Source organism: Ischnura elegans, chromosome 5 (assembly GCF_921293095.1).
Source record: "Ischnura elegans chromosome 5, ioIscEleg1.1, whole genome shotgun sequence".
In the NCBI taxonomy this organism is placed as follows: Eukaryota; Metazoa; Arthropoda; class Insecta; order Odonata; family Coenagrionidae; genus Ischnura; species Ischnura elegans.
In genome coordinates this window covers 83420077-83444185 of record NC_060250.1, presented here as the reverse complement: position 1 = coordinate 83444185, position 24109 = coordinate 83420077, and the positions used below count along the sequence as shown (strand labels likewise).

Sequence of the window (24109 nt, the reverse complement as noted above, 5' to 3'; positions counted from 1 at the left end):
ATCATTGATTAGAATAGAAAATGAATATTCTAAGCATGTGGACTTTGAATTCCTTAATTTGTTTTTCAAAATTGAATTGATAAACATTCAATAATTTTACAGAACTTATTACAGAGATAAGATGAGAGTGACTCAATGATCAATAAAAATAACTTTATTTTTCAAGAGATGTGGTGATCAACATATTCATTCCAAAAAAAAAGAGGATACATAAGATTTGGCTTGGTTTCTTCACTTAAGTAAAGTGAATACATAATAGGTGAAATAGCTCATAAATAAGTATTTTGTAGTTATCAGCAGATTGATTCACTTTTGCTATCTATTTATTTCAGATGAATTCAGGGCCATCTACCTCTGGAATGTTAACTTATCAGTAATTAACTTGGTGAATCAAATAGACTTGTTATTTTTTCATACCCATTGAGTCAAAAAAAACTAAATGTAGGCAAAACTCTCAAGAGAAGCTGGTAAAGACCTTGTCACTTTTAAGGCTAGCAAATTTTATCACTTCACATTTATTTCACTGAAAGTGATAGAAATATTTACCTTGAAACACATAGCATAAGTGGCCTCTGAGGTAGCAATTGTTGCAGGTACTCTGGCTCTGCCAGAGAGCTAGCTTACAGTCCAGCCGGCGAGAGTAGTCCGATGGCACTTTAAAAGAAGGGGCGGAGAACCCTACGCCAACATGGTTTGCTACCAATCGCTGTCCCCCAAACGCACCTCACACCCTTGTCTAGTCATACAATGTTGTCACATGCATATGAAGCACTGAAACAAGCCTGAACCACCAAAACAAGCCCTTTCTGCGAATCGCCAAAACAAAGGATTCTTCCTTTGAATCCTTCACGCTCGTCGTCCCTTCTGGCTGCTTTCTTCACGGAACCCTTTTGTTTGCATATGAGGTGGGCGTTTCCCTTTCTTACCTGGCAACCTTGCCCCCTACCCCTTCTAGCTGTCAACGGACAACTCTCGGCGGTCGGACCTGTAGCGAGATGTTAGTGGTACGTAGGAGTACTCCTCGGCAATTTGGCCAGACCATCAAACTCATTTACGATTCTCCTTTCAGCAGGAATTCAGAGTGAACTGGTTGAACTTTTAATGATTTTGAAACCAAATATTTGTTGCGTACTCCAATTTGTAATGCTTTGAATTGAATTCTTCGTTTTGTTCTGTGCTAAAGAAATTTTCAGACGAAATTTGATTGCTATTATTTAGTCTTCTGGTGTACCTTAGTCTTAGTACCTTGTGTTTGCTAACTTTGTTATTATCATCCCTAGAAATCTGTTTAAAGTTCTACAATGCTTAAAAAATATTTGCCATTATTCTTAAAAAATTGAAAGTAATTAAAGTGTAAATCATTCAAAATCATAAACAATATCTATTTCGAAAAAAACTACTAATGCAGTGAGTTGATGGTAGAATCCTGAAAAAAAGGGTTGGAGTTGAGTTGGAACCCAATTCATAAGGACGAAATATCTAGACATCCCCCCAAAAAAGAGCTATGTAGAGAGAGGTTTATAATTTACATGCTACCCGTATCGTGGAAAATATTTTGGTTTCTCGGGTACCGATCACATCATTCCATAACACAGGAAAGCCATTCAAATCAGGGTTATGGTGATACTTTTCATTTAAAATTAATACTCCATCAATGTAAATATACATCAAGGAAATGCAGAACATTTATCTGCAAAAAAAACTGAATTAAATAAATACCTAGGTACATAGTGATGGAGTTCAAAAAATTAAGAGACCCGTGTTTTTTCGGCTCCTCGATCCGTCGCCTACTCCCTGAACAATTCGCAGCGTGAAATCGATGAGGTAGATCCTTTCGCAGTTAAGTTGATGACGTCACGCAACTATGGCGAGTGGGTTGCCGCTTCTTAGTTACTCTTCTCCGGGGCGCAGCTAGGAATTAAGTCTAGGGGGGTTTTAGGCGCAACTAATACTTACGGGGTATTGCATACCCGCCAGGGTAAGCAGGAGTTGCGGGGTCTTCCTCCAGAAAAATTTGAAGAATAATTAAAATTTGAAATAGCGAGTTTTACGGCTTTCAGAGGGATATTTGATAAATCCTAACACGATCCTATTAGTAATACTGATCCAAATAAGTAAAATGGATTAAACTTAAAAATTTCTCTGAGCTCTAGGGGGGGTTTTATTCCCCAAAACCACCCCCTCGCTGCGCCACTGACTCTTCTCTTCGCTTCGGCCTCACGTGTGAGTTTTTGTGAGCGATTTCTTCTGTCAATGAACAGGTCTGCCTGATCGAGTAATAATGTCACCAACTCAAGAAGAGTGGGCAAGAACTTTAGCGTTTTTCATATTTTTAACTCACGAGACGAAAGTGTGTGAGTTAAAAATATGAAAAAATGATTTTATGAGTGAGAACTAAATTTATTTCGTTAAAACTAATCCGTCCCTTCCATCCACTGAAATTATTTTAACGAATCACCATCTCGGGATTTAAAGAACGCGACCCCATTTTACGAAATTGTAAAATTTCCATGAAAATGTTACAATTACTTTGCAAGTGCGCTGACATTTTTTGTTCGAAAACGCGTATTTTTTATCCTATAACCGTCAGTTTAACCTTAACTTCGTGAAATAGGCGAGTCTCAAAAGCAATGAGATATATTTTCGTTCACGCACATACCGGTGTCAGCAGGATGCTTAGCTGAAAATGGATTCACATTTAGCCCAAAATCCTTAAAATGTATTATATATATTTTACAGACCATGACATTTAGCGAGCTTCCAACATCAGCAGAGTCTATTCGGCGCACCATGTTCTAAGCACTCGACGGTGGATACTTTCGGACAACGTTGGACTATCAAATTATAGATTATTCAATCATTGAACTGAATAAATAACAAAGGCAAGCTGCGCAATTCGTCTAAAAATGCTACGGGCGTAGAGAAAGCGCGTGTACGTATGTTAAGCAAATTAGGCTGGGAGCCGCTAGAGACTCGGAGGCTGCGCTTTAGGTTTATATTGTTTGAGAAATCGAGAATAGATATCTTTAAAAGCGACACGGAGAACATCATGTTAGAGCCTAAATATATGTCCAGGTCCGACAGAAACTATAAATTACGAGAGATATCCAGCCGAACGTGTAGGTATGAAAATTCGTTTTCCTCCCGCACGATAAAGGACTTTAATAAATGCTGGTCGTCATTTCATTTGAGCATTTGCTTTTTATATGTAAACGGCTGGTGTCCTTGCACCCCCCGCCACACGCCTATTGAGGCGGCTTGCGGGGTAGCTTGTATATGCATGTAAATGTAGATTTGGAAAAAATCACCAAAACTCATGAATTGTTTGAGAAGAGGCATCACTTCCGCTCGATCGGTCACATCCTTTTTTTTCTTTTTGGTGGCGTATCATATGTTTAAAACTTAACGTATTATCTTGAAATTATCAGGTAATGTAATGCAGACTTTTTTAAACATTTAAATTTATCAAAAGTAAAAATAAAATATTTATCTCAACAATAACAAATATCTATGAGAAAATTCTGAGTGAGGTAAAGATTTCAAATTTGAGGTACAGCTATCGAAATAAGTCGAAATGAGGTACAAATATCGAAAATAGTCTACTCTATATACCTACCAAGAATATTTCAATAATATAGCCTAAGTTTAAAACAAGCTATACTTCACCAAAAATATCGACTGAGCTGGAGTGATGCGTCTGCAAGCTTCCATGATAAGTCTATTCTTTCAATTATACATTCATACGTATAGCTTACAAGGTCGATGAAGAAGTTTTACGACGACTAGTGAGGAACGGTCAATAATTCCCCTCTGGACAAACAACAGCAGGCCAAAAAATTGATTCATGCGTGCGATAGGTTAAATTCTCACCTAAAACTTCGACTTAACACTCTAAAGAAAGATTTAAAACTCTCACTACTACTTTGGTGTTCCCAACAAATCGAAAATAAAGTCATTCAGAAGGTGAGAAGTAGCTACCGAAACTCGCGGCTGCACCACGGTAAATAGAAAGAAGCCCGATGATTTCTGTTATTCCCCAGATGGATTTGTAGCGCAATGCATAGAATATAATTGGAGCAATCGCTATTAGTATTCGGAAGAGACCATTGACAGCTAAGGTCATTAGCGTAATTGATTATGAGGTGGGTGGGGACAAGGGCGTACCCAGGATTATAACTAGGGGCGGAGGGGGCAAGCCATGGGATTTATGAGATTATTTCCTTGAAAAAATAGTTTATTAAAGTTACATATCTTATACTAATATATATAATTTTTTGTGGGTTTAAAGAAAATTTGTTGAATACTTTCGTTTCAATTCAGAACTGATTTTACTTAAAGACTTTTATGATTTTTGCTTCTAGGGGGGGCAGCTACCCTCCCCTTCTGCCCCTCGCTGGGTACGCCCTTGGGTGAGGAGTCACCGGGCGTCGACTTTCGGTAGCTCTTAACGAAAGGCAGCGAGGGGACCACATCATTACATCCTATCTGACGGACTAAGTGATGTACTTGCAGTGCCCTCCAACAAAACAGGAATCACCCTTCTCCTTAAATACTCATGCCATCACCTGAATTTGAAGCCGGGCCCTCGGAATGAGAAGCCGAAACACGACAACCAGATTCGTTGGAAGCTATCTTAAGAGATATCAAAGGCAAAAGAGGGAAAGAATAATTGTCATATTAGCATGTACCGTAGTTCCAAACTCATTTAAGTCTCTCGAACGCGGAGCCTGAAATCTAAATCATACAAGGATCACCTTCACTGCGCACCCCATCAGCCGCAACTCTTCCTCTGCATCTAGCTCATACATATCGCCCTATCAAAGATATTTAAGTAAAAATGTATTATGAGAATCACTAAAGGTTATGTTATCCCTATCCCGTTCAGCACAAGATGCTCCTTTATTGGTAATTTTTTCAGAGAGTCTTGCTGTTTGGAATGGAAAATTCTATAGGGGCTTAAGCAACCCTAGCTTTTCCTCATCTTTCCCCGAAATATTTAAAAAAGCAAACTTGAGTGAAGACACCGTTTATTAACATAGTATTATTATTAGAATTAAATCATGTTTCATTAAGAATATATTAAGCATATATATTTTCAATGGAGATGAAATATGATGACATATATCTATTCGCCAATAGTATTTTTAGCTTTCGGCGTTCGAAAGGGATTCATGAGTTTTTTTACCACTTGCGGTAAACTTAGATCATCCCCGAGGAGGAAAAAGAAATTCTGGCTAGGTGACTGGTCGGTAATCACTATGTTTCAAGAATATCCACGACTCATACATGAGTCTTAGAGTCTTCGTAAATTAGTTACCAATATGAAGACGTCAATCGGAACGACTTTTGAGTATCCACTTTCCGCTCCTCCTAGCCACCGCATACCTACCCCCACCCTTTGCCTCAACCCCTTCCAATATCAAATCCTATCTCCCCCCTCCCATCCCCGCCAAGAACTTCCATTCCCTCCCACCCTCCTCTTTCTGAGAGCCCGAGCGACCTGTTTGTCGCCAGCCGCGGACTGCCCCGCAGGTGAAGTGCGACCTTCAAGAGGTCGTCGGAGTATTACGATCTCGGCCTGAGCCAATGGGAGAGCGCCTCTGACGAACCACACCTTCGGCGGAGTCGACGGAGGAGATGTTGTTTGAGGAGCAGAAGCACTAGCCACTGTGCCGGAGGAACATCAAGGAAGGCGACTTCAAAGCGACGAACGGGTAGCGCGCCGGAGCCAAGAGGGGAAATCTGCAAACCGGAGGCGAGCGAAGATGGTACTTGCGCAAATATTACTATTTCATTCAATTATCTCATTTATTTATAATCTGTGGGTCAGTTACGTAAATTCCAAAGGCTTGACGCCGCTTGATTCCATTGCTATGACGATGCGGTATAAAAATCAATTTACGATTTATCACAGGAGTTACGTGCCCTCGTCATGATGATTGACGCTCATGAAAGCCATGGAATTTGCATAATTGATCAGATGGGTGTTTATTATTTTAAAATTTACATCATTTGGTTACGTTGATTGATTATTTTTGGGCAATGCAACTGATGAGTTCTCTATTTACTTCTCGTTTCAGACGACGTACACGGACAAGGGTCCTAAGGTCAGCAGGAACCCGTGGTTAGCACTGTTGGGTGGTGCGGAATGTGGAATCTTCTGGTCACAAGCAAGCCTAAAATTAGAAGGAACCACTTTAGCTAGGCAGAGAGGGAATTGAAAGGATTGGGAACTTAGCGGACCATTACCCCGGACGATTATTCGAGAGATTTCAACGCACGAGACAGTGATATCCGTATGCCGAAGAACGTAGGACTGCGACGCGAATAGTATTATCCGCTAAGTGGATAAGGGCGATGCATTTTAGGAATCTATTTGGCGGAGCAAAATTAGGACAGGTTTAATATTCCTTGATGAAAGTTATTGCTTCCGGCGTGACTAGGTGAAATTTAATAATTACTATGAGTGAAAACATAAGACTTCGTAATTCCTCATGAATTATTAAAGCGACTAAGGTTTCGACGTGGAGCGTCATCTACAGGGACATACACAGGTATCAACACACACTTAAGTGCATAACTTTGTGTTTGTACCCGTGTTTGTCCCTCATGATGACTTTCCATGTCGAAAACGTGATCGGTCTAATGGACAATTTGGAATTACGAAGTCACAGATAGCTTCTTCATTCACAATAATTACCATTCCTTGCTGAGGATTCATTACAGTGGTCAATAAATTTCGCGTGAAAGGGCGGAAAGCTAACTTTACATTTACGTTAAATCCTCGCATTTGATTCGATTTTGCACAAATCATAGAGTTAGATAAGGTACAAAACCATTAAATTTCTTCCTATATTGCATATCTACATCGCGAAAGATTACAATGGTGTAAATAGATAGTTTCTTGTTTTGGAAAGTCTCTAGCTAACTTGAATACAAATTACATTCAACTTAAAGTTTTTTTTTGTTTTCTTAAATGGCTAGAAACTTAGCCGTTAGGTATTTTTAAAACTAGTATCGTTTTTAATAATTAATCTTTGTTTCAGTCTCTGCCGTTTCTAATAAAAAAGGGCAATTATTACATAACTTATCAGATTATACTCGAGATAACGCGTAATTTTAAGTCTTCACGCAGCTGATTTTCTGTCTCTAGCTTCCGCTGTTGTTCCCGTTTTTAAACCAAACATAAGTTGAACTACCGTAAATTAATATTTCAACAAATTTAGGTTAAAAAGAAACCAGGATAATCTGACAATTGGCTGGAACTAATATTTAGGAAGCTCTTACCGTTCATCTCCAGAAGAAAATAAGAAAGATCACACTAATGCATCACCGAAATTTATTATGTTTAAACCAAATGCGGTTTCGGAAGTCAAGTATAACCGTAATAGAATTCCTGGAGACAAATTAAAAGCAAATGAGCGAGTGGATGAAGGTATAGAATTCCTGGAGACAAATTAAAAGCAAATAAGCGAGTTGATGAAGGTTTAACTTCTCTTTTTATTTTCTGGGGGGAGGGGAGGTGGTTTGCGGTCTACGGATATTGATTTCTCAAGAATGAAAATAACGAACATGTTGCAGTACTGTCGCAGCTCCCGCACTCTCGTTTGTTATTGTCATAGTTTCCTTTCCCATCCCATTACGCACATTGGTAAAGCTATGGAATAAATAACTGTGGAACGCGAAAGAGGATTGCGCGGTAACCACGATGTCCTTGCTTGCCTTCATGCCTCCGCGGAGGTCACCTCCGGGTCCAGCTGGCACGGAAGAAACACGTCCAATCTTATTCAACGCGTAATACTTTGATGCTAATCACGCAATTCACGCGCTCCTGTACTTAATGTGGATCGATATCTATGTGACGCGAGTCTCAACGATCAATAATCTCTCCTAAATTGAAAGTAGGATAGGAATTTTGATAATGATTAAAAACGAGTGGAGAATCAAACGATGAAATATTACGAGTGGTTAATTACTGCCTTACTGTACCCATTATCTTTCCTAGGCAAACTTCTGCATTCCTAATTTATAATTTAGTCGTAAGAAAAAGACAAAAGTGGGAATTTATGCGCCCAAAGATAATGGAGCGATACGAAAAAATCACTTGAAATAAATTAGTTTTTTTCCTCTGTTTAAGCTAAAAGTCTCCTTTGAATTGTATTTAAGTGACTGAGGGTCTTAAAAAGGGAAAATAATCTTAAAATACATTAAAGATTTGATTAATATTTAGGAGTCCTTACCATACGCGAATTCGTCGAAAAAAAGGAAATATCTTTGCCATGGGTTCTTTCTGTCATAAAAAAATTGGGAAAATTCATGAAAATTAGGCCACTAAAATCTCACCCAAATTTACAAAAATGTAATTGTCTTTTCCTCTTTCAGCCCGATGGAGGAAAATTCCTGTGCTTCGATCACATCACCTTTTGGGTCGGAAATGCCAAACAAGTGAGTATATTTTCATCTTTAAAACTAATTATTTTAAAAAAAATACCATATTTCCTCTGTTATCAACACAAAAAGCACTTTCCAAACTTTTTCTCACTCAATTATGGAAGACGTAGCTATATTATACATATTTATTTCATTGGATTTCTTACACCTGTTCTCGTTTGCTCGACACGATACGCAGTATATTCCCGAGACATGTAAATCGAAAGGCTTTCTACATAAGAACTTATTTTAGTTAATTAAGCCCGAAGTTCACTCCCACAGAGACGCCGACTGAGAGATTGCCGTATTTAAGCCGAAACGAAAGTCGGAAATATCGCTCCAGGGAGGTAGAACCGGGTCATTTCCATCGTCTCAGCACCGTTCTACGCATCCAAATCTTCCCAAGGGCGCCGGCAGTGAAGATTCCACTTAAAAGTTAACAAGCGGACGCTGCCGGAGAGAAAAAGACTTCCAAGAGCTTACTCAGTCTTCTGGTCTCTCGCAAAAATTCCTTCTCCGCTATGTTCGTTCACATTTTCAGCCAGAAGGTTACAACGAGGTGGCTCAAAGAAATTACAGAAATTTCAATAAAATGATATAATGGTACACATTGCATAAATATTACAATGGAACCGATCCGATTTTACCGATCATTCCTACCAAGAGTTTCCAGAGGTGGCGGGGAGTTTCAAGCCAGAGAATATGCTGTCGAAAGTTTTTGGGGGATGTGAAATGCGTAATAAAATGTATTTCATTGAAGTGGAGCGACCAAAAATAAATTTAATACTTACTTACTCCGGCGGTCCCAGTTAGGCCGCATTTTTACCTACACTCTGATTTCTGGCTTTTTCCATCTACCACAGCACCGTTGTCCTCGTCCATTTTCTTGTATATTTTCTTTTCCTTTCTTTAAAATCCTATGAGTTTATGTGCATGTTTGCGCTTATAGCGTCGCGTGAATATATGGAGGAGTTTCATTTTTATAATTCATTTGAGCAGACGTGGCCCCATTACTTTTCCATATTCTTTCCACCTTCACTTAAAGTGCAAGAAACTGTGACTCTAGTAATACCTCAACGCCTACCGATTGCTCTGGCGCCTAGTTCTTTCGGTCACCCTACCTCACCGCAGTTTCCAAGGACGGTATAACCAGTAGCCGCAAATGCATGGGACATCGAGACACGCAATTGCTGGCAGACACCTCTTTTGAGTTCTGCGCAGAATCGCGGATGTATGAGGTGACCACTCGCCAGTCACATGCCTCCTTGGCTTTTCTCCAGTGTGAAAACACGCGCGGATGCGAGGATCGGATGTCGGTATTGAATTCGCTGACGTAGTAGATGCGGCGCGCGATAAAACGTGATGAACATCAATAATTAAACGTCATTAATGAAGGTCTCGTGAAAGAGAAAAAGTTGTCTCCAAGCGCACGAAATGAACATCTCAAATACGGAAGAGAGGCCTCCAGGGGGGGTCTGGGGTGATTGGGGGCCCTCGGCTGGGGCCCTCCTTATCGGGGTATTTGGGGGCCCTCCCCCTGAAGAATTTAGAAAATTGCAATCCCGGAAATGGATTTTGAAGTTACCCTGGCTCTGATAAACTAGATAAAAGTTAATTAAAAATAGCAATTTCGAAAGAAAAAATATTATGAAAACCGTAATTCATCACAGCTTATACAATTCTGGTTCTAATTTCTATTTGATGAATTTGGTCCTTGAAACTGCGCTGAAATCTCTGAAAAAAATACTCTGAAAATGACTTTTTCGAATTACCCTTTCAAAAAAGCATCAGGTTATCCTTTATCTTCTAACACCATTATTTTATTATTTTTTTAAATAATATATTTACACTAAGTACGATGAAAATAAGGTAACTAATGAAAACGTAGAATTTAATAATTGCAAAAAGCTTTGGTTCACGTAATCTGAGTTTTTTCATTACACCTTTCATATATACTTCACGATAGACGCGAGCGTTGTGGGGACCCCTTAAGCACGGGGCCCTCGGCGATCGCTGACCAGCCGACCTGGCTAGACCTCCCGTGGATGCTTCGATCAGAGGATACCCGCGTTAGTTGCGGATACAGCAGCAATTAAGGGAGATTTTCAACCTCAAATCCAAGGAAAAAATTCATAGATGGAAGAACAAAACCTATACTTCCCCCAAACATTTATACAAATCGCACAGCTCGTTTTAACCGCTCTGCGGCGTAGTCGTGGCACAGCCCTAGTTCAACGCGATACATGTAGGCTGGAGGAAAATAGTGTCTCGTAATTTTAACCCTGAATAGCTGATGATAGAATCAAAATTTCCAAGGATTTTTAGGTCGAAAACGCGCAATTTTTAAACAACAGAAACTTTGAGCCGAGCGCTCCGATTGGCCGCGAGTTTGCCTTGTTGCCGGATGCCTTGGATACATCGCGATCCCCCGGAGGCAAAGCAATCGAAGTCATGAGTTGTCCTGAGCATCCAGAAAGATTTGGCTTTTCTCCATTGTAAAATAATCTCCAGGTGCTGTGAATTTAGATGAGCAAGAAACAGGTCCAGCTATCTATCTTTACCAGTTCATAGACAAAGTACATCGTTTGCATACAGATGGTAATAGTGGAAACATTTCCTGAGTTTGCAATTGTTTCCAAATAGCTCATTGTCTTAGTCACCTACTTATACATCGGTTAGTTATGGGAATATAGAACAACCCAAAGCAATCTGTGAAAAGGAACATTTTTTTCTCAAATTGGAAATAATTCTGTCACTTCAAACAAAGTGGACATTTCCTTGGCCATTATTACCTCCACATTTCAATAAGTATCACGGATATTTGGGGCTATATTTACTGACTCTTCCACTGGTGCACTGATGAAATATTTGCACTGAGACCAGAACTGCACTCTCATAAAATGGGGTGGGATCTTTAGTCGCGTCAGATATTTTAGTAGTGGAGGTGACAGCATTGCACATGGTTATGTAGTCACCTCTCTCCAGGATTACGACTACATTTCCTATGCCCACCTTCTCTATGATTTGGTCCTCTTTTGTCGATGAGTTTGTGGACCTCCTTCAGCACAGGGGATTCGATGATGTTGCCTCTGTTTGTGGCTGCAGTCCCTGCAATTGCAGTGATGATATCAGCCACCATCCACTTGATGGCAACTCCATATTTTTGCTGGAGCTTATAGTTCATTACTTTGAAAACATGCATCATCTATACATACAGCATCAAATTTACTCCCATGTAGATACCCTGTATTGCAGGATAAAACTAAAATCAGAAGAAATTTTTTTTAATCGTCATCAAGAGGACCTATCTCAACTCAATATGAAGTATTGCACATGAACTACTCTACCTGGTACTCCCCCTCTATAACTACCAACATTTATCCGGATTCATCTCAGACCTCAATTTGATATCCATTCCAAGGCTGTAGCCAGAAAAAAAAACTCAGTGGGGGTCTCTTCAGAGAGAGAGAGTACCTTTCAGGAGTTAAATACAGAGGGTGCGATAAAGATTGCAACTTCCAAACATTTCAAGGAGGGGCAGGTTGAGTTCCTAAACCCCAATCCATTTACAATGGCCTTGATTGGTACCACTGAGACAGGGCCAGTTTAAGTGGCAAGCAAATTTTGCGGCCGCATAGGGTGCCAAGCATAAGGGGAGACCTAGTTGCTGGTTTTTAACCCCTAATGATATAACATGCAATATACATATGAGAGCAGGCACATTATAAGTTCACCCTGATATTCAAGCCTCAATCCTTATTTCTAAAGTATTTTTATTTTAAAATGTATCCAGAGAGAATCCCTACTTGGTACCTCTCTGGTTATTTTTGAGGGTGGGGAGGAAAGCTGTTCGCTTACTCTAGAAAAATGTCTAGTCCAAACCGGCCCTGCACTGTGAAGTGCTTTTCATTTTATGAGAGTCGCAAGCAACCAGATAAAATAAGGGTTTAGACCACATGCAGTTGAAAGGAAAGAAGAAAGGGATATGGCATTTTGCTGGGAAATAGGCATCGTATGAGCCCCAACCTACATAGTAAACAGAATGGAATTCTTCTCACTTAGTATAATGGAAAAAAATTTTAGAAACCCTCTCGCCTGAAAAATAACTGAATTCAAACTGAGTGATCATTTCACAATGTATAGCTTGGTCAGTTGGGGCTTTGACATAGCTTTGAGGATGGCCCAGATAGACTAGCCCACCTACATAATCATATGGGAAGGAGCCAATAAATTACCAAAAAAATTTAGAGAAAGCATGTTTTTCTTCTAATCCTCTCAAAATATTGGTCAACTGGGGATTTCAAGCAGTATTTCATCACAAAGTATGGATGTTTTTACCTCATAAAGTTTTATGAAAGGTACATTTTTTAAAAGTATAAATTACAATACATATGTACAGTCACAGTCAAGAAATTTCAGAATGCAAGTTATAGCAGACTCCTCACCCTCTATTATGTTAAGTCAGCCAAAAAAGCATTTACAACAACAAACACACGCAAACTTTCCTTTCCGATTAAGATTAAAATTTCTACTCATATATCTAGCTCATCAATATTTTGAGCAAATGTCTTCAATGTCCATAATGAATCTAAAATTATTACGAAAGTTGTATTGATTATATTTGCAGGCAGCATCGTACTACTGCGCCCGGATGGGTTTTGAGCCCCTAGCATATCAAGGTCTGGAAACTGGTTCAAGAAAAGTAGCTGCCCATGCCATAAGACAAAATAAGGTATGCATCATAAATAAGACTGCCCATGCATGGTTGATGAAGCATGATTTGGACCTAGAGGCAGTGCCATTCAGCATTTTGCGTACCTGAGGAAGATACCAAATAGTATGCCTCTCCTTTGTCCCACCAAATTTGATATTTTTACAAAGATGAGATATCTTTGGATAAAGAATATTTTATAGCCCTTAGCCTGTCAGAATTTCATCATTGAAAACCTATTGGGAATCGGCATTCAATTCCACAATTGACGAATGAACCTAAAGGGATGCTGAGTCCCAATGTGCTTTCAAAGGTATCAGCCAAATGCATGCATTCTAATAATCTAGAAATTGGTAACACCAAGACTCAATAGAAATATGTGTACATACAAGAATTTTACCTGTATTTACTACTTCCATTTGGTCTTTAACTCAGCATTTTTTCATTCAAAGATCTTATTAATTAATAAGTCTGTTTAGCAATTGCCATTATCACCAATATTTGTATCTACAGAAGATTTGATTATTCTTCATTCAATTAACCCTTTGTCAGATCACCCATCGATCATTTCCTGAGCATTACCCCAAACACTCATCTACTCTCCCTACCTACTTTTCTTTCTCCCTCTCCCACCCTTCTCTACCTAAAAATAATTTTATGGATTTTATTTTTAATAAATGGATTTTTCATGGAACAGGGGCGAAATACACAGAAAAAGTATAAGAGAAAACCAAGGTTAAAATTTCAAAAATAATTATGAATGGGGTTTCCCCACCATTATGATGGATAGTCAAGTCTTCACCCTACTTAACTCATACCATAAAGGGCAAGGAAAAATATGGAGATGAATTGTTTCTTCAACCCTTTTCCAGTCACAGAACTAATCAAGGAATTTGGAATAGAGAATACTCAACTATGATTAGACAATCATGTTTCCTTGACAAATATTTTACACATTTCTTTTCCAGATTGTATTCGTTTTTAAATCAGCATATGAGCCAAATAATGCAGAAATGGGTCAACATCTTGTGAAACACGGGGATGGTGTGAAAGATATTGCTTTTGCAGTGGAGGATTTGGATACCATATTTGAGGTAATTAAGCAGCGTGGATCAGAACCCAAGTGTTTTATTTAGGCCTAGTTGATATACCCTCATATACTTTTAACCCTTTAGGTGTAGTTCTCCCCTTAGCATGACTGCTGTACTGAGCCCCAAGAGACTCTTCCGCCCCTTCCACACGGAGCATTTTTGCTGGACATTCGTTAAGAAGGGTCTCCCTGATAATCACGCACTCTCGGCACCAACCTTTTTCGACCTTTCCTAGTGAGGACTCCACATTATTTCGGAATCCGAGAGTAGTTGGGCTCCTGCCTTTCGGGGTTTATAACCCTACCAGCGGCATTGGTTTGCGGTCAATCATGCTTTGTTTATATGAATTAGCTATATGGATAATTGTTGCTTACCCATAAATTGCAGACTTCGAATTGAATTCCTTGTTTTTTTTCTGAGAATTGTCAAATTTTGAATGAAGCTCTACTGCCAATATTAACGCATTTAATGCAGCTACAATTTCCATGTTGATGTTTATACTGAAATCGAGACACACCGATAATATTTATCATAGAATTTTGTTTAAAAATTGTAAACGCTGCTCAAAAGATGAAGAATTCAATTCTTAGTTTATATTTTTTGAGAAAGGGACTAATATTTATTTCGAAAACGGACTGAATGAACAATTGAATGACCCTGGCCACAAAAAGGGGTAACATAAGATGAGGGGTCCAGGTACATGCTCCTAGATTTAAAGGGTACCGCCTAAGTCTCGTCATGTTGGGTCCTGAAACTAACACTTTATGAACCCATGACCATCATAAAAGGGAGAGCAAGAAAACGTATGTTTTCGACATTTGATCGCCTGGGTATAAAAATCTCCGAAAAAAATTTGTAGCTTTCATCTCCCTTGTCAAAAAATGTCCTGCTGCTTATTTTCATCATTAGTAGGGAAAAGGATTAATTCAAAATGATATTTTTAAAAAAATTTCAACTTCAAATATCAAGATTTTTTTTAATAAAATAAAAAGTATATTACAAATGTTAAAAAATGCATGGACTGAATCCTGGATTCATTTAAGTCATTTTATAGAATGGCTTCTAAACATGAAATTATCTGTTATTAGTATGGATTTGAGAATGAAGGCAATTGTCGAAATAGCAGGCTGAATGAGAAAATAAAAACAGAAGGTAAATAGGGCTAATCTATTTTGCATGTATAAAGAGCACATGAGAAAACCATCCAATGTAATGAATAAACTAATGATATATATAAACTATGCGTATGTTTGCTGCAAATGCATTATAAATCTATATTTTTCTACCAAATAAGAAAGGAGATCTTCCAACCAGTACCAGAAGAGCTACTTTCCTGCAACACTGTCAACTATGTATTAACCTTCAAGCAATTGGAATGAGAAATGGATAACAGAAAGATATCAATTATGTACTACCACTACCATAATAATTCATTTTGATGCCTAATTGAGAGGGAGTATAACGCCAGTGTTCTCTTTTTTGTAGTCACTACTATTTCATATAATTCCAATGCTAAGGAAAAGATTTTATGCGATTTTAAATCCTCTTTGACTGTTCTAAGATTTTAAACTACATATATATTACATTTCATTCAACTTTTAAAATTCTCTTTGGCCAAGAAAATTCCAAAAAAATTCCTGTCCTTCATCACCAATTTCATGTTGCAAAAATCTCTTTAATTTCAAATGGCACAGATACCAATATGTGCAACTATAAAATACCTAATTCGAGATTTTTGGATGGAAGGGTTCAAAAGACAAGCCAAAACGCAACCATATGTACATACACCTTTGACGTGGTTGCATCTCTATTTAAATCAAGGCCTAACAGAGACATTTAGGGACCTGGGAAAATGGTCTCTTTGGCCATTCCATTTGGAAAATGGCCATCCCTCACATTCAATAATATGGATCACAACAGAGATGCCTTACAGTGGCCTCCTATTGGATAGACTTGATTTTTAACCAACCAATTCTTCACTATATTCTTGGTTGTCCGCAGTGAAATAATCTAATTACATTGAACAAATTTTATTTTATCAATATTTTCATTAAAAATTAATGATAATACCATGTTTATATCTCTAAATATTGCCACGCAAAAATGGTTAGGATTCAGTTTTGAAGAACAGCCCGTGCTTGAATATTGTCTCCTCATCCTAAACTAATTTTTATAACTACATTATGAAAAATATGGTAAATATGAGCTCCCCAGAGTTGATTAAGATACAAATTCCAATACTCATGTGAAATTTCAAGCTGAAAAAGCCTTAAAGCAGTTAATGAATAGATTAAACAAATATTTATCCTTATTAAAGTGTACCGGGACTAGCCACGGTGATAACTTTTTACGGTGATAGTCCACATATATCCGTCCACATATATATAGTCCACAAATTTCCACAGGGGAGAATGACGCCTTGGTAGCTTAACTGGCTAAAGCACTCGGCCGGAAATCGAGGGATCCGGGTTCGAATCCTGGTCAAGGCGAATGATTTTTCCTCTGTGGATTTTTCGCACTATTTGTGCATTGCGGGTGACTCCGTAAAAAGTTATCACCGTGGCTAGTCCCGGTACACTTTAATAAGTCCAGAGCGAACACCTCTTGTGTTCAAAGTTCGGGCTTTGCCCTCCGGCTGTGGCGCCATGCGCACGACCTGGACTGCTAGTCGCATCATATGCTCAGCAGTCCATACCACCTTGTCCGGTATAGTCCACAAATTTCCACAGGGGAGAATGACGCCTCGGTAGCTTAACTGGCTAAAGCACTCGGCCGGAAATCGAGGGATCCGGGTTCGAATCCCGGTCAAGGCGAATGATTTTTCCTCTGTGGATTTTTCGCAAATATTTATCCCCACAAGAATGTCAATAATATCCCTGCTGAGTGTAAATTTACCTAGAGTGGGTAGCGTAATCTGTTTTCTGCCATATAGCTGTTTCCAGGCCTGTAACTATTCATTAGAAGTCTATATTGAGCGTTATATCCAGGTTAAGTAAGTAAAAAGCCTAAAAAGTTATTCAATTTCTAATAAATTAAGAATATCTTTAGTAAATTACACACCTATTCATCAACTGATTCCTAATTAATAACTTTAAGCAGCATATTCAATGCTGCGTAATGATGATTTCAGTTATTATCAGGCTTATAGCGAGGGTGTGGGGGGGCACTTTGAGAACTTCAGCCCCCAACCCCCTATGTATATTTCCCCTTTGAGGCGACTACCTGCAATTCTTTCTCAAGGCAAATTACAATAGATACTCTCCATATTTTGATACAAATACATTTTATTATGTCTGCCTATAACCAATGATGAATTGAACTTTCAGAATTATTCAAATAATATACATATGTATACATAGCTGATTTAATGAAATTTATGGTTTTCCAACCAGCGAATTGAAAAGAAAGTATCAGTGCAAGCAACCCGCATTCCACCCAAGCTCACCCAGAAGCAAATTTCTGGATACACGCCTAATTTTTTTCACTTAAAACTAGCAATACTTTAAGGAATGAGTAACCACCAGTTCTCATTGAAATCCTTGAGTCTGTGATGTGAACTTGTATTATTAATTTCTCCAATTGAAGACTTAATTTCTATTTCCTCTTTTCAGAAAGCAAAGGAGAGGGGAGCAAGTGTGGTTCAAGGCATAACTGAAGAGACAGATGATGATGGTATGGTCAGATATGCTACAGTGAGAACAGTACGTAACACATTAGTAATTTGATTTCAAGCATGCCTTCGTAAAATGCTGTAGCCAAGAATACATTTTAGGCAAATTTACATAAGAAAATTAAAATGAGCTCACCTATATTGCTTTCCAGTATGGAGACACCACTCACACTTTCATTGAGAGACTGAAATATGAGGGGATCTTCTTGCCAGGATATCACAAGCCACTCCAGGGAGATTCACTTTGCTATAAGCTGTGAGTAGAAAAGAAAAATTAAACAATTCATGAAATAATGTAAAATAGAAAATTATAGGGCCAATTTAGAGTATAGTGCTGTAACTCAAGAGAAATCATATGGCTTACGGGGTTTTACATAAGAATTGGCCCATAAAAAAACATGGTAGGCTCAAAGACAGATAAAATAAAATGACTAGTTGAGAGATTGGATTACATATTTTTAGTCATGAAATCACCTTAAGACACAAACCAACCAAATCAAGGTCTAACCATCCAAGATTTAGTTAAGTCCTACCATTAGAGGCAGAGAATTTTATCATTGGCAAATTTTCAAATTTTTTTGGCAAAAATATCATTTATCTCGCAAGATCTAAAAGAAAAATAGAAGTATGTAGGTGCAAAAATTTCCTAAAGCCGCTGTGAATATGTATGTGGTTAAATTATACTGCCTACTTTGTGCTGGTGTACTATAAGTAGTGTTCAGTTTATGTAGTAAAAAGGATGCCCAGTAAACACAATGTGTTGCAGAAACGTTGCAAAAGGGTTGTACGAGGTTGCGGGAGTTACAGGAAGCAGCTAGGCTTTTGGCAACATTTCTGCAACGTCTTAATTACGTCGCTAATATATTGATTTGGTCTGAAAAATTTTATAGCGTAATATTTTAGCCAGAGGATATGCATGAAACATAATGAAGATACACTTTTGTAGGTTCCACAGGAGTTTTAATTACCGACCCAGGTTTCGACAGTACACTATGTCATTATCAAGGTGAATATACACAAATTTGCGAGCTTATATATGCCTTAGGGAGTGGGGGGGTTAAGACAGGGAGGAGGTGGTGATGGTGGGAGGGGGAAGAGCTAATGAGGAAATGGGTTCCTCAAGGTCAGTGGGTTTACTTGCTGAGTCCAGGAGAACTGATAATAAAGGAGAGGAGTGGGAGGGGTGCAAAAGGTCGTTTACCACCCGTACATTTTTGTTGCGACATGCTCTTAAAATTTCTAACTGCTCAAGAAAGTCCAACTTTAACGAAACCGTTGGGAGGATATAGGATATGAACATCAGTGCATATTCCTCATGGGCTGCAGAGTAGGGTGGGCCGAAAACAGGTTTTCTTTCCTGATCAAATTTGCCCTATGCAGGAAAGTTGCGAAATGATATCAGGATCTCACACTCAAAATTTTTTTTTGAATCGGATGATATTAACCACTGCCATCCTAGCTCTAAAGTTTGAAATTTTGTAAAAAATCCTGCTGATTTTAAAATCAAATGGCTATGAAGACTAATTTTAAGCAAATATCGATGGCTAAATTCTAACAACGCGTATCTCAAAAATAGAAACTTTTCAGGAGAGTAAAAAAAAAGATTAATTTCTTTTAATTTTACGCTAAAATAAAAAACCAAAAATTCATAAAACTGAAAAAGAAGCATACATTTGCCAACAAAGAGTTGTCTTTTGCTTGAATTTTATTTTTTAATGCTATTGCACTTTGTTTAAGATACCTCTGTGAAACCAGCAAAATTTTTAGATACGTGTTGTTAGAACTTAGCCATCGATGTGGGATGATGAATAATATTAAAGAGTGGATACATGTTTATAGTTTACAAAAATGAAATTTCAAGTTTATTTGACAAAATCTATAGTCTCAAACAATGCCTATGAATAAAAAACAAAAATTGAGTATAGACCATCCGCACAACACAATTCTTTTTTTGCCTATGTAGATCATGGTTTCGAAAATTCCATTTTGGGGAGTAAATTGAAGATAAATAATATTTATTTCGATTGAATTTCGTTTTTTAGAAAATAAGCCATCATATGTTAGTTAATAATCCCACAAAAAGTTATAATAAGGTAATTTATTTTAAATTAACATCAATCATAATGACAAATGGCTTAATAAAGTGGCTTGGCGTGGCGTGTCTGTGGAGCTATTTTCACCAAGAAATTCAGCCAATGCTGAGAAAGAGCAGAACCTGAACAATTTTGAGTCTGAGATCCTGATATCATTTCGCAACTTTCCCACACGGGGCAAATTTGATCAGGACAAAAACCTTTTTCCGGCCCACCCTACTGCAGAGGGTACTCACAACCAGTTTTCTGTGGCTTTAGGCTAGAGGGAATTGAATGAGTTACTAATGCAGCAACAGCTAATCTAGAGATTCTAAGATGCATTAAATTAAAGCCAGTTGCTCCCATAATATGTATTCAGTCGGATTGATCTAATTCTAATATACTTGTCTACTATCATACAAAATATTTATTTCTTTTTGGTAACAGCATCGATAACTGTCCATCGAGATGCAATAATTAGGTGAAGTTAAGAGAAGAACGTGTAACATGAGGCCCGTAATAAGTAACATTTGAAAATAGACCCAAAATAACTAACATCCCTTATATTAGTTATTAAATTATGGACAGGGACACCGACCGGTAAAAAATATTGCGGGGGCCCAAACCGGGGATCTTGCCCAGAAAATTTTATAAGTAGTGAGTTTTAAGTTTTTTTAAGCATTTTAAAAGAGTCATATGATCAAAATTAGAACCCTGATAACTCGAATCTCGATATCTGGACACTCTGGGGAAAATCGACAAGCCTGGCACATTTTTTCCTCACACCCATGACAAATTTTTGAGGGGGCTCGGGCCCCCTCAGGCTCCATGGAGTCGGCGCCACTGATTATGGATAATAGAATAACAAAAAGTAATACATACAACTCATTTATCACTTATCTTTCTTTGCTTCACTTTTGAATTTATTTAAGCAAAAGATCAATTTCAATTGCTTCCAAATGAATAGTAAAAATAGCTTTTTCATCCCTACTTACAGGCCGCCTGCAAAACTTGACTTCATTGACCATGTTGTGGGAAACCAACCTGATTTGGGAATGGAGCCAGCTGCTCAATGGTCAGTGCTGTTCACCAGCCATTAAAATTGTAAATTATTAATTTTAATGCTGCGTAACTTACAAGACATTCTTGCAAGAATAACTGCTACATTTTACGCATCTTTCCAGGTACGAGAGAAATTTGATGTTCCACAGATTTTGGTCAGTGGATGACACCCAGCTTCACACAGAATACTCCGCTTTGCGTTCGATTGTAATGACTAACTGGGAGGAAACTATTAAGGTATTAGTTGCTCGCATTACGGTTTCTTCACTCCAATTTTTCATTTGATAAATGAGATCGGGGTCTACCAGCTAATAATTTGGTTCACTAAAAATTCCTTAACTTGGGATATTTCAAAATTTTGAGAAACCTAATATTTTATAAGACAGAGGATTGCAATAGCTTATGAAATGTCAAAAAAGTGTAAAACCAATGCCTGATATATAATATATATGTATTAAGAAAAAATATGGCAAAAGCATGCTAAGAATTGCTGTCTTGTCCATTATTGTCGAGAAATTTCCACAGGGAGGAATGATGCCTTGGTATGTAACTGGCTAAAGCACTCAACGGGAAATTTGGGGATCTGGGTTTGAATCCCATTCAAGGTGAATTATTTTTTCTCTAGTCTCAGTATGATTAAATTAAATACAGCAGTTTTATGAATCACCCCTGCCTGTCTATTACTAAAACACTCCAATTCACAACAAGGCCTAATAGCTTTTATTCCCTCAATGAATCATATTCTTTTCCTTTCCTTAGCCTCTTACCTAACATCCTCCTCTGTAACACAGTTCTCAGCATACACCCTCCTAATTGAGCAATCACTATGCCCAGACCATTGTCTGTATCACCTCTAGAAGTTTCCTCTCCTGCCCACATAACACCCATGGCCATTGTATTTTTCTTTTCCCAGATACCCATAAATGAGCCGGCACCAGGGAAGAAGAGAAGTCAAATTGAGGAGTATGTGCAATATTATGGAGGGGCAGGAGTTCAGCATATAGCCCTAAACACCCAAGATATTATTGGAGCGGTAAGTAGAGGTTCATTCTTAGCAAGACCACATCTAGATAAATTTTTGGAGTGGAAATGCTTCTTCCAGGGAGTACATTTCCAGGTTTTCCCTTTCCAAAATTACAGATGTGGTTTAAATCCCTTGAATTCACTGGCTGAGGCATTGATCCCCAGTTTGATTACATATAAGTAGATAGTTTATGAGCATTAAGACAATATATAATTGACAATCGAGAAATTTAAGGGTAACAAGAGAACAATATTTTTTATCTCCACATAGAAAATCACTAACCTGTGCCCAAATCACAAAGAAAAATTCCATTCACACAGGAATGGACCTCAATTTCCTGAGTATAGTTTTGTGTTCTAAACATTGCTGGGAGGTAATTATTTAGGAAAAGTCTACTCAATGGCTTGTTACTTCATAAAAATTAGCTACAACTGAGGATTAATTCTGGTGGGCAATGCTACTTATAGCCTTTGACTATAGCATACTCTCTAAAGAGTGTCACAGATTTTTCAAATTTGCATTTACTATGAATTTACAGATCAGAAACCTAAAAGCAAGAGGAATGGAGTTTTTGAATATCCCAGACACATACTATGAAACCCTCCGAGAAAGGCTGAAATCATCAAAAGTAAAAATAACAGAAGATATTGATTTACTTCAGGTAAGTTTCTCTCATACCATCATTTTGATTACATGCAATTCCAAGTTTAAAATGTGTATGCATCCGTATGGTTAGATGCATCACCTAGTGGCAAGTCTAATTCTTGGAATTTTGGGTCTCCATAAGCACTTGTCAAAGGAGGGGCAACAGATGGATTTGGAAAACCTCTCAGAGAGGCTGAAGGCCTTGGCTGAATCCATTTTGCATGGTCCCCTGGATAAATATCATTTCTAATTGGCTAGCCATTAAACTAAGAGCTACAATGTGTACATGAGAAGTTAGTTAATAAATAAAGCAACTTAAGCACTTAGATATAATATTCGAGGTAATTCCTAAAATTTATTTCAGTTTTCAAAATATTTCCCCTGAATATAGATAAAATCATTCCATATATACTAAAATCTGAAATAGCCAGCATCAGAGAGGGATTCTTTTGACTGATAATTGGTGTTTGCAGTTTATTTATTGACCTACCCTTGTATTTTCATGGCTTTGCAAAATTTGGCATTTTTATATCATGCAATGTGAAAGTAAATTGCGTCCATACCTCTACTAACTTGGGTACATGCAATGGATAACCATAACTAAAATATGATTGTTTGGTAAATTTCCCTGAAATAAAAATGCTGTAGCATACCAAGTGGAATACATACATAGATGAAAATAAATATACATCAACATCTTGACTGCTAACCACAATTTATACTAATAATATTTACAGGAGCTGAAAATTCTAGTAGATTATGATGACAATGGCTATCTACTACAAATTTTTACTAAAAATATGCAAGACAGACCAACATTGTTTCTAGAAGTTATTCAGAGGCACAACCATAATGTGAGTACGAAAGAAAAATTCTCAATAAATGCATATTATTAATATGGATTCATATTGTGAAAAAATGTGACTATGAAATCATTTTTGAATTGTTGGGAATGGTACAATTTTCCTGGAAAGTATAGTTTCATTTACATTTTTGGAAAAATTTATTTAATGAATTTTTCTTTGGCAGGGGTTTGGTGCTGGAAACTTCAAGGCTCTATTTGAATCCATTGAGCTAGATCAAGACCGACGAGGAAATCTATGAATATGGACTTATGAATTTTGCTGTGACAGGCCCTTACACATGAATATTTCAGGGGTACTATATACCATAATTTTGTAAATTTCATCAATAAAGGCAATTAAAGTGTCACATAAGGAGTTATTCATACAATGAATACAAATTTAATGTTTCCAGGAATCACAATAACAAAAATTAATAAAACACAATAGTTATGGTTTTCAGGGCTATATTTAACCATGCAACGGTTTTCGTTCACCATTACATACAGGTAATTACCGTATATGTCTGAATATAGTCCCCCCTTTTTTTCCAAAAATGCCC

At 37.7% G+C, this 24109-nt stretch overlaps 1 protein-coding gene across 2 annotated transcripts; it reads left to right on the top strand.

Annotated features, from left to right (window-relative positions):
• Nucleotides 1-5626: 5626 nt before the first annotated feature.
• Nucleotides 5627-23917, top strand: LOC124159132 (4-hydroxyphenylpyruvate dioxygenase). 2 transcript variants are annotated; one of them, XM_046534707.1, is made up of 13 exons: nucleotides 5627-5768; nucleotides 6081-6107; nucleotides 8383-8445; nucleotides 13058-13162; nucleotides 14110-14235; nucleotides 17844-17933; nucleotides 18055-18158; nucleotides 20972-21049; nucleotides 21159-21273; nucleotides 21950-22069; nucleotides 22599-22721; nucleotides 23443-23559; nucleotides 23735-23917. In XM_046534707.1, the coding sequence occupies exons 1-13, from the start codon at nucleotides 5766-5768 to the stop codon at nucleotides 23807-23809; spliced, it is 1146 nt and encodes a 381-aa protein (XP_046390663.1). In that variant the 5' UTR covers nucleotides 5627-5765; the 3' UTR covers nucleotides 23810-23917. The 2 variants fall into 2 exon arrangements, with proteins under 2 accessions (XP_046390663.1, XP_046390664.1); XM_046534708.1 differs by having other exon boundaries at nucleotides 5628-5768; nucleotides 6081-6124.
• Nucleotides 23918-24109: the final 192 nt, after the last annotated feature.

What these genes read in the sequence shown, in the direction of transcription:
- LOC124159132 (XM_046534707.1), top strand. An exon ending in GGGTCGGAAATGCCAAACAA is followed by an intron (nt 8,446 to 13,057) that starts GTGAGTATATTT and finishes TTATATTTGCAG; the next exon opens with GCAGCATCGTACTACTGCGC. An exon ending in ATGCCATAAGACAAAATAAG is followed by an intron (nt 13,163 to 14,109) that starts GTATGCATCATA and finishes TTTCTTTTCCAG; the next exon opens with ATTGTATTCGTTTTTAAATC.